This window comes from Mesocricetus auratus, unplaced genomic scaffold (genome assembly GCF_017639785.1).
Source record: "Mesocricetus auratus isolate SY011 unplaced genomic scaffold, BCM_Maur_2.0 Super-Scaffold_100018, whole genome shotgun sequence".
NCBI lineage: Eukaryota > Metazoa > Chordata > Mammalia > Rodentia > Cricetidae > Mesocricetus > Mesocricetus auratus.
The window spans coordinates 951,313-968,028 of record NW_024429199.1 but is presented as its reverse complement, the minus strand read 5'-3'; the positions used below and the strand labels follow the sequence as shown (position 1 = coordinate 968,028).

The following is a 16,716-nucleotide window of genomic DNA, read 5'->3' as shown; positions in this document are numbered from 1 at the left end:
GCTGTTTTCTTTGCTCAGATGAATCTTAGAGATGAATTTGTGTCTGGGTGCACACCTTTCTATGCACAAATCATGTGCACGAGGACCCTAGCGCAGATTAGGGTTCAAAAAAGGAAAAGAAAAAGAGGTACCATGTTTGCTACTAACGTTCAGGTGGCAGCTACCATGCCAGGTACCTGGTATTCACCCTCGTCTCCACAACCCCATGGGGTAGCACCGCACGCCCATGCTATAAATGAGGGACTGAAAGGAGCAGGGCTGGCAGAACTTGTCCCCTTTCACTGTGCTGGTGAGTGACAAAGCCTAGATTTAAACGCAGGTTTTCTCAGTCTGAATCCTGTGTTCCTGCGACTTTGTCATACCCACTAATTAACACCCTTGTTGCCCTCATCTAAGCCGAGAATATGCATTCAGTTGGGAACACAACATTTACAAAATTACCTACCCTTTTCTCACCAACTGGCCTATGCAAAATATGTCTTTGGTCCTTGGGAGATAAACTCCGGTTCCTCTGGATCATTAAAACCATCAACCAAAGGAAAATAGGGTTAACAATAAAGAACATTATATGATGTACCAATTAAGTTAGTAATTAGTACTAACAATGATTTTAATGTCAAGTGAGTTTTTGTTTTGTTTTGGTTTTGGTTTTTTGAGACAGGGTTTCTTTGTACTGTTTTGGAGGCTGTCCTGGAACTCACTCTGTAGACCAGGCTGGCCTCGAACTCACAGAGATCCGCCTGCCTCTGCCTCCCAAGTGCTGGAATTAAAGGTGTGTACCACCAACGCCTGGCTTGTCAAGTGAGTTTTAATTTAATTATGTATCTAATGACTTCTGTGTGATAGGTCAGTTTTATTTGTTAACTATTTTAAGAGAATATGGCCAAAACCATGAAGGAATGCTTAGAACAATGTATAAATACATCTGTAACACAAACTGAGGAATCTATACCTGAAAATGCCCTCAATGTTTATGGAAGTACAACCAAATGTCTATCCTCTCAAATGTGAACATAAGCATTAGTGTTAGCATGCTACAATAAATACTGCTGTTATAAATCAGTATTTGGCAACGTTCAGTTCGACACACACAAAAGTAACTAGCAATAAAACTAAAGCATTCTAGCATGATTCCAGCATTTACAGCAAGCAGAGTGTTTCTGGGTATTTGTATGAACTGCATCTGGAAGCTGCAGTGAACATGGTCACATTCAACCCTCCACACCAAGACTTAACGCACAGCCATCTTATTGTCTGGAAATATAAAACAACCGATTACATTTTCGTGCAAGTGGAACTCAGAGTTCCATCCTTTTAGGTGCTCAGAGGCAGCTTCTCAGGAATTAGAGAGAACTCTGTGGAGACGATGCAAACTATAATTTGTCTCTTGAAAGAATTTAGAAGAAGGCATTGCAGGAACATGCCGCCCATATGCCTTCTTACAAAACTGCCCTTTCCCTCAGAAAACCCCAAAAGACATGGGCCTTCCTTATTATGCACCACCCTGTTCAATCTAGCACATTTTGTTAACCAGGCATTATATATATTTTATTCTTTAAAAAAACACACACACAAAGTAGGTAACTTCAGAAAAGGAAGATAGCTTTTTTCTGAGTCTGGAGGTAGAAAAGGTCTGGAGACAATTGAACGCTACAGCTCAAGCAGAAATACATAAGGGATTTTTTTGGATAACAGCAGTAATATTTTAAGCAATATGTGAGCTGACACTTATCTATAGCATTCATCAAACCATCTTAATTGAGTTTTTAATCATTTGTCTTAAGACAGTGGAAACAACTATGCTGATCATGATGGTCGGGAATCCCAGTAGCGCTTACCTGCTGGCGGCTTTATGAAAGGGGGTGGAATTAAAGGTACAATGATGGGCACATTGCCATGGTCCTTTGACCCTGCAGGGGAGTCACTGAGTCCATTCCCAGTGGCAAGGCCTGAATAGCCTGCACTTATATTGTATGATGAAATAACACTGTCCTCCGGTAATTTTGGTTTTGGCAAAGAATTTTCTGTAAGAGAAAAAAAGCATTTAATATAACCAAGAACGTATTCATTAGACTTTAATTTTTCCTTATTTCTCCAAGTACGTTGGTTATGTAACAGAACAAAAATTTCCCTGCAGACCTTTAAGCAATTTCCCAGAACTCCACAGTTCACCCTGAAGCTTTATAGTTTTGCTACCAACAATTTTCAAAGGACTTTTCTTTATGATTTGCTCCACTATGACAGCTAATAGCCCAGTTGAATCAAGGTGATGAATTTCAGCACTGTAAAATCCCATAGGAAATTAAGAGGCAATTAACCTTTTCCATGTACAAAGTGATATATAGCAAGCATCACTCTCTGTCTATGGGAGAAAGCCTAAAATGTATCCCAGAATGGTAACTATGTCCCACTGCATTACAAATCTAAGCCATGGTATAACCAAATGAACCAGATGATAAAAAAAAAAAAACTACTGTTGCACTGGGTATTGGCAATACCCATAAAAATTAACAAAAATGAAAATAAATTTTACAGTGTAGTGCATTTTATATCCTTGTGTCACAGAGGGAGAGGGAATGGGAGAGGGGGGTGGGAGGAGTAGGGAGGGGTGGGGAGGGGAAAGAGTTTCAACCATGAGAAGCATGGGACCCTTTCCATGTTTCCCAGAGGCAAAGATTACCCAGGCGAAGTACTACTGGGGCTATTAGTTTATAGAATATAAGCTCAGGCCTTGCAATTCTTTCATTTACAGTGCAATTGATGATACTGTCTTCATAGCGTGATGTGTACAACTTCCTAGCAAGCTCAACATAAAATTTGTCATGAACATTCAATTCCACATGCCTGCAGGACAGCTCATTCACATTTCATTGCTTGACATGTAAAAAGAAAAGGCTCTTTCTTAAAGACCGGGAATAAAATATTTGAGCCGGTATTATGCCAATAGATTTTGATGCAACACAAACACTGAGCCAACAGTCGGTGATAATGAACAGTTAGTTGTACCCACATTTTACTAAAATTCCTTCACATGTTCCTCCTCTTTTATCTTCTACACAGACTCTCTTTCCAAAATTAGGTTTACTAATTCCGGAATCATGCGGGCTTCCCGCTTAGGTAGCCAGCACTGCTGTCCACTCCAAATCTGTATAAATTCTGCTCGCCATTCCTCTGCAATCTCCACGCTCTAGCTGGACTTTGATCTAACCATCTACAACTTTTTCTGCTCTTCTTACCCTCTTCAAGAGCATGGGGCAATGAAAGAGGGAAGAGGACACACAAAATGAAGATAAGGCTTCCCTTTAGAATTCTCATCCAAATATAAGGAAGGAAGGGTCACGAGAAATTCCTCCTGCTCTCTGAACATATACACCCAACACTGCACCCAGTCCCCAGCACTGATGATGCCTCAAAGGGATAGTGGAGCTCAAAGTCAGCAAGCACTGTTTCTCTGAGCTTACAGCAGGACTGCAGTGCTAAGTTCCTCGGTCCTGGCCTGTTTTTCCCATTGCTGGAAGGACACAGAGCTGCATCAATTTTTGTTTTCTGTTGGGCTCTGATGTTTGGTGCAAGTCTTGCTTACAGGAAAGCACAACTGGGAATACATTTGAAGCTGAGCTTCTGGAACTTTTCCACTCCCAACTCCCTTTCACCCAATGAATTTCTACACACTAGGACTATAGGTATGTAAAATATGTGTACAAATCAGACATTTGCTGATAACACATCATAAAGAAATTATCATAAAACAATTATCACTATACATGCAATTTTGCCATTTATTAGAAATGAAAGAAAATTTGTATATTAATGGGACAGATGTACTTGTGTAATTTTGCATAGAGAAGCCAATCTTGGCTGAATATCTGATGCGGTGTGATATAGAACATCAGCGTTTCTCAGGATTGATTTATATTTTGACTATAACCAATGCTGAGAATGCCACTGTACAGAGTACCTAGTACAAAATGCCAGAAGTATGTTTACAGCCATTTTGGAAATTCTGTCCTAATCTCAATCCAAAATTCATTTGATAATTTTTTAAATGCAATTCAAGTCAGCTACTCAAATGAAATTTTTTAAAAGTCAAATTTCCTAAGAAAATAAATCCAAAAATAAACTAACTTGGTACTTGAGCACTTAGGGGTAACATTGGAAAACATTGTCTTTCTTTCTATAATTAAGTAATTGGGCTTCTATAAGAGCAGAGAACTTTGTATGTATAGTAAGGACACTGAGACCCATAACATACAATACTCTTGAGTCTGAGCTGTGTTTCAGGAGGCATTTGTTGTCACTAAATGGCATGACGGCTTGCATGGGGCAAAGCGCTCATGTTACGTGTTCAGAACCAAGGCTTCAGTGAAGTTGTATGATGCATCACATGCATGCACTCCCAGAAACACATCAGATGCATTACACATTGATTTGCAATGAATTGGGGGCCACTCTATCTTCAAAAACCTTTTGCTGTTGCCAAAGTTTGTGCAACTCCCACATGTATTAATTACTCAATCCCATATGGGCCAGAGCTACAGGGTGAGGAGCTGAGGTTTAAACTAGTTGTGTGCAGAACAACCAAATGAGACCCACAGCAATTCAATTCTGGAAAGTGGAAACAGTTCATTCTGCTTTGCATGAGCAAAGAGCCATTAAACACAGTTACCTTTGAGAACAGAAATGTGCTGCCGGCTCTCCCCATCAGTAGGGTAACTCCTGAACTCAATGTCCTCACCATCTTTTAATTCAACTTTATCATAGCCATACCAGCCAAGAAGTTCATTCATGGTGTTCTCTGCAAAGTTCTGAAAGAGAAGCAGAAGCTAATACTTAATTCTGTAATCAATAACTATTGGAAAAGAGTGTACAAGTTAAATTCTGTTAGCCGTATCCATTTCATGCCAGCCCCACTTTCCCTAGAGGACTGTTCACTTTGCAGTCATGTTCAAGGCTGTAATGCATTTAAATCGCAGAATGGCTCATCCAATTATGACAGGCCTTCAGACACTGGCAATTTAAAGACAATAAAAAGGTACTTGTCAATTTCATCTACAAATAGGAAGTCTTACATTAGCATATTCTTCTGCAAAGTTTAAATTCTTCAGTAATACAAAAATATTGAAAAGAAACATGTAAAAAAACTAAGAAAACATTTTGAAAATAAAAATGAGCTTTTTGTAGTTCTAATTAATTTAAATTAGAGTTGCTTTCTGATTCAGTGTTGTTACTTAATGTGCCTCTTACTGCAAATAAAACAAAGTCTCAAGCAAAATATAATTTCTCAGTTGTCAACTAGTATTGTACAAAAAAACTGAGCGGATTTCAAGGGTCCCTCTTTGCAATTTTTCCCTTTGCAAAGGTATTTGTTAACTTGATGGATACTTTGTTTGATAAATTGTGTTAGTGACAGATTCATTCTCCGTGAAATCAAAGGTCACTATGTCCTCTGACAAGTGACATAAAAGTGCCAACAAACTAGAAGGCTACTGCTCAACTGGACTTTCGATAAAACTACTTTATCAACTGTGAGCTAATATACGAATGTAAGGTGTCATTGCCGTTACTGGAAATATCAAAGTTTGGAAATAGTAGGTCTGGATGACAGATTGAATGCTTATGCCAAGTGATTGTGTCTATCAATTTATCAATTGCTAGATCCAGACACAAAACGTGAGCCTATGTGTGTTACTGATCTTTATGCTTAAACAGCTATCAAGTAACCATAAGCCTTCTAGACTGAACTAGAAAAACTATACATCCTAACTTTGTGGTTCAGAGAATATTATATTCTTCTTCTCAGATGCTGTCATTTTGAATTCCACTGGGGTATATAATTTATATACCTGAATGAAGCACCAAGGTGGCACCTGAGTGTGCGGACCCTCAACATGTGGTTCGTGTCTTCTTAAAGTCTGTCACTTCAGATCTCAGAAGGGTTCCATAAAAGACTACAGTGCTGATCCCACTGAAATAAACTTGGCATTTCAAACCACCCATAGGATGCTGCTTGCTTTTCCTTTAGTACCCATTTAAGTTCTAAGATCCAACTGGGTCAATCTATGATGGTTTAGTGCACCAGCAATTAAAAAAATAGCCAGATTGATTGTCACCATCCGCATGGCTAACAGCCAGCCATATCAAACTTTAGTGAGGCATTTATTCTCTCTGATGGCTGGCCATGACAACATCAAATAGACATTCTTTCCTTGAACGCACAAAGATGACATGCTCGCTACGAATAATAAGTGTAGAAACTTCAGGAATACCACCAAGGAAGACTGTGCTAAATGCTGTTCTGTTTAATCAAAGGAGGTCCCTTTAATGAGATGCTACTCTCCCTAAGACCCATTTCTTTCATTGACCCGAGAATGAGAGTTTCAGCATACACACCAAGGCCCTCCACCAGAGGTGTGGCAGCAGAAAGCTCCAAGGATGATTCTTGCTTGCCTTGCGCAAGATCTATTCCCAACAGCACTAAAAGCCATCCTGTTGGTCGATTTGCAGCTTGCTCCAATCTCTAAGAGAACTATGCCAATAAAACAGATGTTCTGCATAGTGACTCCCCGGCTACTACATCTGGCTTTGTGAACCCTTTCGTAGTTCAGTCTGAAGGCTCATGGTACCCTGCTTGATAGACACTACTTTCTCCACTGTGTCTAAGCTCTGAAGTCACAAAAAGGCTACAGATGCGTAATTCATGCATCAATTTCCCAGCTGAGGATATAGATTTGTTTGTTTTAGTCCCGCTGCAAATCCATTCATTCATCCTTTCAGAAGCAATCTGAGGGATACATGCAGAATTTTCAGACAGCAGAAAAAAAACTGAAACTTAACTGGATTATTAACAACAAGGTCTTATTATTTGGACATTTTAATAACAACAAAAACTCAGTTTTATTTGTGTTTTCTGTTGGAAACTCAGACACTTCATAGAGCAGTCAATATGAATTTGATCTACTCCATGGTTTTCAAGTTACTATAAATGTCATGGAAGTAACTATAAAATGTTCCTTTTCTTGTCACTGAAAATGAAAATAAATGACTTATTGTTTTGATATGTGAGTTCAGGGACAGGAAACAATAGGTGTACAGGAGCTCAAGAGATAAATCTCAAGCCATTTGAGAAGGAAGGAATACAGTGAAAAAGAGAAAACGAATATATGTAGTCACAAGAAATAGACTAGAGGGGCTAGAAAGATGGTTCAGCAGGTAAGAGCACTAACTGCTCTTCCAGAGGACCCAGGCTCAATCCCAGCACCCACAACTGTCTATAACTCCAGTTCCAGGGGTATCTGATGTTCTCTTCCAATCCCTATGGGTACTGCACATCTGTGGGACACAGACATACATGCAGGCAAATTAACCATACACATAAAAATAAATAACAAAATTAAAACCAAAAAGAAATATGCTATAAACTCTCCCATCTCCACTGTTGTATTAAGAAGCCAAATGTCCTCAAGGAGTAAACCATTTAATAGCCTAAGTTTCTAGATAAAGTTTAATAATATGCTAGATATTACATGAACTCATTATGCTGCAAACCAAAGTTAGTGGAAGATTTTTTTTGCCATTGTCACCTAACATACCAGGTGAGGTGAATTGTGAAATGTTTATGGCCTAGACATGTCTTCAAACTTTTCTTGCAAAGAATTCCCATAATTATTGTTTCAGTTTTAAACAAACAGAGTCTGGCTACATAGCACTGGCTGGCTAGACCTCACTATGTAGACCAGGCTAACCTCAAAATCACAGAGGTCTGCCTGTCTCTGCCACCAAGTGCTGGGGTTAAAGGCACACCTTGCTTCATGTTCCAACATTCTCATATTATTGTCCTTTAAGAAGCAATTTTCAACTTAAAAGTTAGTCCTTTCTTACGCTACTTCTTGTTTGTTTGTTTAAAGGGGGAGGTGAACAAAGATGAAAGGAGTGGAAACTCTGAATGCCCGCAAAGGCAACAGCACTCTTATCTTTAGGAGAAGATAGTTGCTGCTGTTCGTGATCTGTGTGTGTGTGTGTGTGTGTGTGTGTGTGTGTGTGTGTGTGTGTGTGTGTGTGTGTGTGTGTGTAACCTTCAAGCAGTATTTCTCCTGAAGACCTAAAGCAGGAAATGTCTCCATAGTTAAGAGTTCCTGCTGCTCCTCCAAAGGACCCAAGTTCGAATGCCAGCATCTACATAGCAACCAGAAACCATCTGTATCTCCAATTACTGGGACTCAGACGCCCCCTTCTGGCCTCCACAGGCACCAGGCATCCATGTGGTGCACACACAGACATACGACTATACAAAACATCTTTACCCATAAAATAAATTTTCTTTAAAAGTTCCTCCTAGTTTTAGAATTACATGGAATCAAAGGACTTCTACTCATGTGAAAAACAAAGCAGCTTTTTACAAATCTCAAAATGATGGTGATCACATGGCATGAGTTTTACTGAGCAGTTATTTCAAATACTTGATCACTGCTCTCAGGAACCATCAAAATGTGCCAAAAATTGCAATATTTTGGCATCTGAATTACATTTTGCAGACTGCTTTCTTGTCTTTGGAAGTGACACAAGAATCCTCTCATACTATGTGGTGCAATTTGGGTTTGGAAAATAGGTCACTAAGATTCTAATGATAATTTCTTAGTCTTATAGCACTTTGCAGTATTTCCATGCCGTTTAAATCTGTGTTCCTTTCCATATTCCTGTATGTTGGATGTTTAGTTTTCACAATAAAGTTCTGGTGAACTAAAGTGAAGACAGAAGAAAATGGGGGCATGGCAGATCATGGAGCATCAAACCCAAATAGAGGTCTTCCCATTCTTTTTTCTCTAATTTAATTTTCTTAATTTCATATATGAGTACTATATTTACACCATTTCCACCCCTCCCTCGTCCCCCTCCAATTCTCCCAGTGCCCCCACACTCCCTCTCAAATGTATTACCTCTTCTCTGTTACTGTTACATAAACACACACATACACACATGCACACATTAGAGGGCCCATTTTGCTATTGTGCATATGTTGTATGTGCTGAAGACTGACCACTTGGGATTGAATAATATTAGAGGGCATATCCCTGGAGAAGACTGATCCCCTGTCTCCCGCCCCCTGCTCTCAGCTGTCATTAACTGTCATAGCTCTCCACTTAGGGGTGGGGCCTTGTGAGAGTTCCTCCATCCGTGCTGGTGTGTCAACTGGTAGTGTCTTTGTGAAGATCTTGGTTAGGCATCTATATTGTTGAGATTAATCTTCTGATTCTTACGCCAGGCTTAATTCTACTATAGATTCAGTGGCAAAGGGGCCACCAGTTCCGAACACTTTAACTCCTGGATCAATCAAGAACTTACAAAGAAATCGTACCACAGGATGTCAATGTCATCAAGTGATTTCCAGCCAGAACATATCTGCCTCTGGTGAAATTTTGCTTGCATTTGGACTGGATCATTGGCCTGTACTCTCCTTAATTAGTTGTATTGTTAGAGATGGGATGTTCAAAATTCACAGTTAAAACTGAATCTTCTTGTTCTGCAACTTTTTGACATCACATGCAGCTGAGTGCTTTGTCTTCCAATGGCTACTCCATCTCTTCCTCGTGCCTCTTATTTCCCTTCCTTTATCTCTGGACCTCCGGAGGAAAGATCACAGGCCTATCACTTAGTCTGAAGGCATGCTTTCTAGAGTCACGGATATGCAGGAAGAAGTTTTACTGCTTCCTCATCTCCCACCCCCTGCCTCTGTGTGTGTGAGTGCACGTGTGCATGCACGCACATGCATGCTCATGTGGGGGGGCACATGTGCATGTGTGTATGAAGAACAGAAGGAAGTTCTTCTCCACATGATTTCTTTTGAGACAGGTTCTCTCACTGAACCTGGAGAGCACCAATTGAATTAGATTTGGCAGTTATAAAGCCCATGTGTTCTATTTCTGTCCCTGAGGCTCTCCAGAGCTGAGGTTACAAGCACACAGGCTGCTGCACCTGCATTTTTATATGGGTTCTGGGGATCTGAATTCAGGTTCTAAGGCTTGCAGTTTTACACACTAAGACATTTCTCCAGTCCCCCTTCACACCTCTCAAGCTCTTGATACTAGCAAAGTGTGTGTGTGTGTGTGTGTGTGTGTGTGTGTGTGTGTTTCTTGTTGAATCTTAATTCCCATAACATTTCTTTACCACTCTCATTCAACTAGAAGAGGTAGAATGCACCGCTGCCATGCATGAAACCCTGAGCTGGGTCCCCAGCACTGCATAAGCTGGGTATTGTGGCACATGCCTGTAACCCCAGCACTGTAGAAGCAGAAACAGGGGGATCAGAAACTCAAGGTCAACCTCTGCTGCATAAGGAGGTTGAGGTCAGCCTAGGCTATATGAAACCCGGCCTCCATTTTCTTCAAAAGGAATGATACCAGTGAGCATCCTCGTACTTCTGAACAGAACTCGAATTCCTACAACTTTTAGAAAGGATTATTTGACTCCATGAATTAAAAGCCTTAAACATTCAAGAACCATTTGACATGATAATTTTATTTGTGTCCATTTTAGCAACTAGCCTAAGAAAAGAGGTACAAATATATTTGTGTTCAGGAATACTTATCTCAAGCTGTTTTCTTAGAACAAAAACCTAAATACCAGAAAGACTAGAAATTGGTTAAATACATTTCAGTTTAAAAAAGAATACTATTTTGCCACTAAAATATATGGAGTAAATAAATCTTAATGACTTGAAAAGCTATTAACAACATATTGAGTTTTAGAAGAAAAGTGATTTTTTTAATTTGTATATCACACATGGAAATGAGCATAAAATATATGATACAATAATTATGTCTAGTGGGAAATTTTAAGCTTCATTGTGCTTTCTATTTCTTGTCTAATATTTATTTTATTATTTGTGGGGTGTGTGTGCATGTGCTTTGTGTGTGAGTATATGTGCATGTTTGTATGCAGGTATCTGTGGAGGCCAGCAGAGGGCATCAGAGCTTTTGGGGCTGGAGTTACAGGCAGTTGTGGGACGCTCAACATGAGTGCACTGAACTACACTCAGGCCTCTGCAAGAACAATGTGTGCTCCTAACAGCTAATCCATCTCTCCAGTCCCACTTTTTGCCCATTTCTATTACTCATTCTACTATTTCTGTCATGACTGTATGCTAACTTTATAAAAATAAAAGGCTAACTTTAATTAAAAATGAATTAACATATAGTCTTACTCATAGGCAACTATATCAGTCATATCCATGGTTTAAATGATGATAAAAGGAATCTGTCAGTTACATTACATCACAACATTCTGACATGTATTATCAAAGAGTAAAGCACATGAAAAATACTTTCAAAGGAAAAGGAAACTCCCAATTCTGAACAATTCACAAGCTGGGGAAGATGGGCCTGGGGAGGGAGATGCTGGTACTCTCTGTTAGGTATGGTTTTGGATGACAGGATGATAATTAGTTTGAGAACGTGTTTTATCTCTCTTGCTATGTCCCTATGTTCTGCCTGACTTGTGAGGTTCACCCTCAGAGCCTCACGGGCTTGCTGAGAGAAATAAATAAGGAAAGACAGAGAAACATGGTGGGGCCTTGCTCCATTGCAGAGGGCAGTGAGAAGGAACTTGCTCTGATCAGTTTCAGCATGGGCCCAGAGCTGCGTCTAAGCTGCCTCTCTTAACACAGACCCAGAGGACTAGTTTTATTTTATGGTTACGATAAGAAAAAGGTCAGGAAGTGGAATTTAGATAGTGCAGAAGAGATGTGTGAAGAGTCCCTCGCTGATTACAGAGTGCTTCCATATTTACAGTCCCATTGGGTCAGATGGCATAAAAAAAGATGCCCCTGATGATTGATTAGGTAGCCATCACCAGGCACGAACTAGTAACAGTGGTCTGATTGGCACTCATGGTATAGACTTTATACACTGAGCTCTGCTTTTTGGGGTCTGGCTACAGCTTCCTAGCTTCAAGTCCTTGAGAGACGATCACTGTGCTCTATTTTGGGTCACTTTGCAGCATTGTCATCAGCCATGCCCTTGCTGATCTTAATGTAGTACGTAATGCAGACAAGACATTATAACACTGAAAGCCCACTAGAACAGCTGAAGACAGTCTTACTCTTCTACGGATATATTCCAAACTCGATGGCTATACATATAAAACCGAAACCATGTGCTGTCACATATAAAGCCTGTGTTGTTTCCATGAGATGGACAGCAAACCATTACATGCCACATTCTACTTTGCTGCCAGGACATCAACTGCCCTAGAAGAGTCAAAGGAATGCTGTGAAATTGGGGGTACCGGTCCTCGCTGGCACAGTGGCAGACATGGCAGGTGTACAGCTGCATGCAGCTGTGTCCTATCACAGCTGCAAAACTAGTCTTAAAAAAAATCACCAAAACTTGTTGCTTCATTTTCCTGCCTGTGCCAGAGCCACTGGCCTTCATGAGCTCATCATTCCCTAGGCTTCTGTTTAGATGAGAGATATTAAGAATGGCCATCCGTCCATCTACAGGCTCTAAAATACACACTCAGCAGACCTTGCTCATGGGAGCTTCCATGTCTGCGTATGTGTTTCAACTGGCACTATTTTTAAAAAGCGGTCTATTTTTCCCTCCTTCCACACTGTAATATTCCTTCTCTTTCAGGAAAGCATTCAATAATTTCACTAGAGAGAGCAAGTGTGGCAGACATCTCAGTCCCAGAGAGGAAGTTTTAGCCAACGCGAATACTGTTTATGATTCACCTTCTCATTTTTCTATTCTAACATTTTATTTTTTCAAAAACAAGTATAAAGCTTCAATGAATCAAATGGGCATTTCCTCGGACATCAAGATCTAAGTAGTCCACCTTTCTCTGGGAGTCTCCATTTAGTGAGACACTTGTGCTCACTAAGATTTACTCTTCACTGAGACTCTGCTTTTGACTTTCCTTAAAATTCTGTTACCTCTCAGTTCCTATAAGTCTGTCTTTCACACAAGAAAGCAGGGCTTGGCTCTGTGAAGCAGGGCTTGGCAAGCGTCGAGGCAGGAAACACAGAAGGGAACGAGTCTGTCAGACTCATTTTCTTCTATTTCAAATGTTTATTTCAGATTCGGGAGGAAGTGGAGTGGTTCCTTTCCATTTCCTAGTATTTGGATCCTACAAGTTTTATAAGGCTTGGAGAGGGGCATTCTACCGCTCACCATCTCGGCAGGTCACCAAAGCAGACTCTTCGTGAGACCCCACCCTACCAGAGCGAGCACTTAGCTATCTGAGCCCTGGTTGCACCATCTCGTACAGTTGTAGCCTGGATTCCTGATTTGGGCAACTGAAAGTACTGCCAAAGGCTCAGCAACATCCCAACTCTGCTCCCAAGAGGCTAGGGCTGTGCCTGACTTACCCGAGTAGGGACTCAGCCCAGTCACAGGGCACACCTGAGACTCCTACTCAGTCTGGTAGGATGTTTTAGGCATTGGATGGGATATGGTCCCAAACGCACTCACTAAGTTCCCGGGACATACTGTAACAGACAGTAGGATGGTGTTTTCCAAGCTAAGACTTAAGATGTGCCTGCTTTGGGTGGAAGTTCATGTCAGACTTAAACACCCAGGCTTTTCCCATCCATACTCTAATTTTCTTTTTCAACATCATGTTATTCAACTCATCAGTTCTGTAGCTTGCCTTACTGTCCTTGCAATCAACAGAGGCCATTTCTAAAGCCCCACAGAGACCATCAGAGAACAAACTAGAAAACCTTATGGAAAATTTCCTGCTAACACTAACAGATGTGCACACCTCAAGCTGTGGGAAGCAGGATCAAGGTATAATTTTAGGTACAAATTAGCTTTTGGGGATATTTATGGACAGAAACCTTCAACATAGGTGAGACCTTGTGACATTTTACACAAATGACCCTGTAGTTGGGTACTTAATAAAGAAACCAAGCAATGTATGTAAATTAGTAATGGGTTTCTTAAGAGGTTCCCAGACCAGAGTGCCTAATCTGATCACATCAGTTTTGTCAAAGAGTTTTAAATGAAAAAATTTGACTCTTCTTATAGTCTAGAATTTTATGAATTGTGCTATTGTTTGGGACCTACTAATCACAGTTCACTAAGATTTATGAGCACAAATACATGTCTCAATCACAGAAAATTTATACATACATTTATATTTACACATTCATTAATTCATAGTTTTTACATTATATTTACTGTGCTCTGGAAGAACTCCTAAGTTAATTAACTCTTCCATTATATTGGAATTCCTCCATCCTGAGTTTCATGTATTGTGACACACTGACTTAGATATAATCCCCATAGTCATTTTAGAAGCTCAAAGTAATAAAAAAAACCTTTTTGATTGCTGTTTCTAACATATTCTTTACTAGTCACTATTAAATAAGACATAATTGTTAGTATAGCATTCAATTTTTCTTTAGCTGGGAAAAAATAGAATGAAAAGAAGAAAAGATAAAGAAACATCATAGAGCTCACTGTAAGATAGGTATTCCTGCTGGGAAGATACTTTCCCTGAAGTACATCATAGTAAAGATATGCCAAGTCGTGTACTTTTCACACACAAAATTATATTGTATCAAATTTAAATTTGTTACAACTGCCATATCCATTAAACCAGTGATAACGAAAATGCAACTCGATATCTGATCTAGTGAAACACCAACCAACATTAGCTCCCAGCCACACGAAGACCACCTCCACTGCCATTACTGGTGTCACCCAAAACCCAGCCAGTTTGTCTTCTCCAGCCATTTTTAACTGCGTGATTGTCATGTTTAGAAAATCTTGAAGAAAGTCTCTGAGTGAGGCAGTTTTGCTGGTCATTCTCATCACTCCGCATTTGCTGCACTTAAAATAGACACTTGTACCAGTGTCCTTTCTATTACCCAGAGGAGAAAAAAAAATCTCATACACACCAGTCCCTTTTCTTTCAGCTCACAGAGAAGCAACTCAATCCAAGCAGTGTTGAAACCTGAGTAGGTCACTGTACACCACGATAAAATTCCCTAATCCCTGGGCCAAATCTCCCCAAGGGGGGCCTCCTCCTGATCCTTCACTTCCCAGGCTGACTTTTCCATTCGCTCTCTCCTCTTTCCCCTTTCATTTCCCCTACCTTCAAGCCTTGATATGCGATCCGAGGTGGGAGCTCAAGTTTCCGTTTTTACAGCTTAGGCCCCGCTAGCTGTATACATTCCTTTCTCTCTGCTGGGCAGTGATTACTTACCAGAGCTTAGTTTACACTGGTCCAGATGAAAGCTGTTCAGATGAAGGCAAATACAGCCAAGCTGCCCCAGCGGCACTGATATGAAGCTGTACAAGGCTACATTGTGTTCTCGATGACATTTTGTTGCACCCATTTTTATACAGAGCAACCAACTTGTTATGTTACCCTATACTTCAGTTCAGGAAGCTGAATGGCTAATAATACCATGAGGGGTAGGGAGGGGTTTTGTTGGTATGGTGATTAATATTAAAATAAGAAAAATATATTAATGAGTTCAAAATAACTCTGTGGCTTTGAGAACCTACTTTTTAAGTAAGGATGGAGGGGGTAATGTTATAGTAGAAGAATACCTATAAACCCACCCTGGGGGTTTATACATGGGCATGGCTGAATGTTGACAGGGGTTTTCATATTGTTCCAAACTAGACAGAAAATGCCACAATTGAATTATGTGCTGGAAAAACAACTTCTCATTTAATGTTCCAGAATGATACAAGGATTAAGACTTCAAATAGTAGAAGGCAATATGGAGAAAAAAAATAACATTTAAAAAGAGGAAATTCTGTGCATCCAGGTTAATCCCACACTCAGTCCCGCAGCATGGGCTGAAAACTGTAATTTTTCCCCTTCACACAATGTTGTTTTTGTTTCTTCCTCTCTGGTTCAGACAAACATCTGTTATACTGTAGAAGGACAACTATCTCCCAAACCACGGAGTGCGCCTGAAGCCAAAGCCAACAGCACCAGCCCCAAGCACTGAGCACAGTCAGCCTTTATATCCAGCCGGGATAATGTTTCACATGTTTTGATTAAAATTAGCTAATTTGTAATTCTAGAACCTATGAAACTTAAAAGCTGCCATCCATATAGAGGTCATTAGGCAGAATTTTAAAGGGCCAGAGCTAGCTGTGATTTCCTAGTGGCCTTCTCTTGTTGTGGCCAACTGTCCATGTAAAACGACAGGGAAACGTAACATAGTAACGCAGGACAAGAGGGAAGGCCACAACTGCAGAGCACGGCCTCGTGAAGAGAAAACAACTCTTACTTCTTCCTTCCTTCCTTCCTTCCTTCCTTCCTTCCTTCCTTCCTTCCTTCCTTCCTTTCCTTCCTTCTTTTCTTTCTTTCTCTATCATTGGAATCAATGGTAGCTTCTGTTAACAGGGAATGGTATTAATTTCCAAGGCAAAGCTTTACTTTCCCAGACAGATACCTCCTGCTTCCAGACACTAAATTCTTCACCCCCTGAAATAAAAGCCCCGTTTCGAAAATGTGGCATACTGGTGAGACTTCCAGGAGAGAGGTAAAGCTACCAACATGCACCTAGTTATACGAACACAAGAGCTTTGTTTGCCCTTTCTAAGCATGGGTTTCATCACCGTACCCTTCACTAAATACGCTTGCCGTAACCAAGAAGACGCCAAAACACGGTAACAGTGCTTTAGTACCGTATCATTTTAACCAGTTTGCCTTTCAAATACAAACTTAACCAAAGATGACTGAGTCACCTGACAA

At 40.3% G+C, this 16,716-nt stretch overlaps 1 protein-coding gene across 1 annotated transcript in view; it reads right to left on the bottom strand.

Moving 5' to 3' along the window:
* LOC101824351 (sine oculis binding protein homolog) overlaps positions 1 to 16,716 on the bottom strand; it is a 159,631-nt gene that overhangs the window by 141,725 nt on the left and 1,190 nt on the right. The window contains 2 exon segments of the mRNA XM_005073213.4: positions 1,839 to 2,024; positions 4,667 to 4,805. Of these exon segments, the coding sequence (XP_005073270.1) occupies positions 1,839 to 2,024; positions 4,667 to 4,805 (325 nt within the window).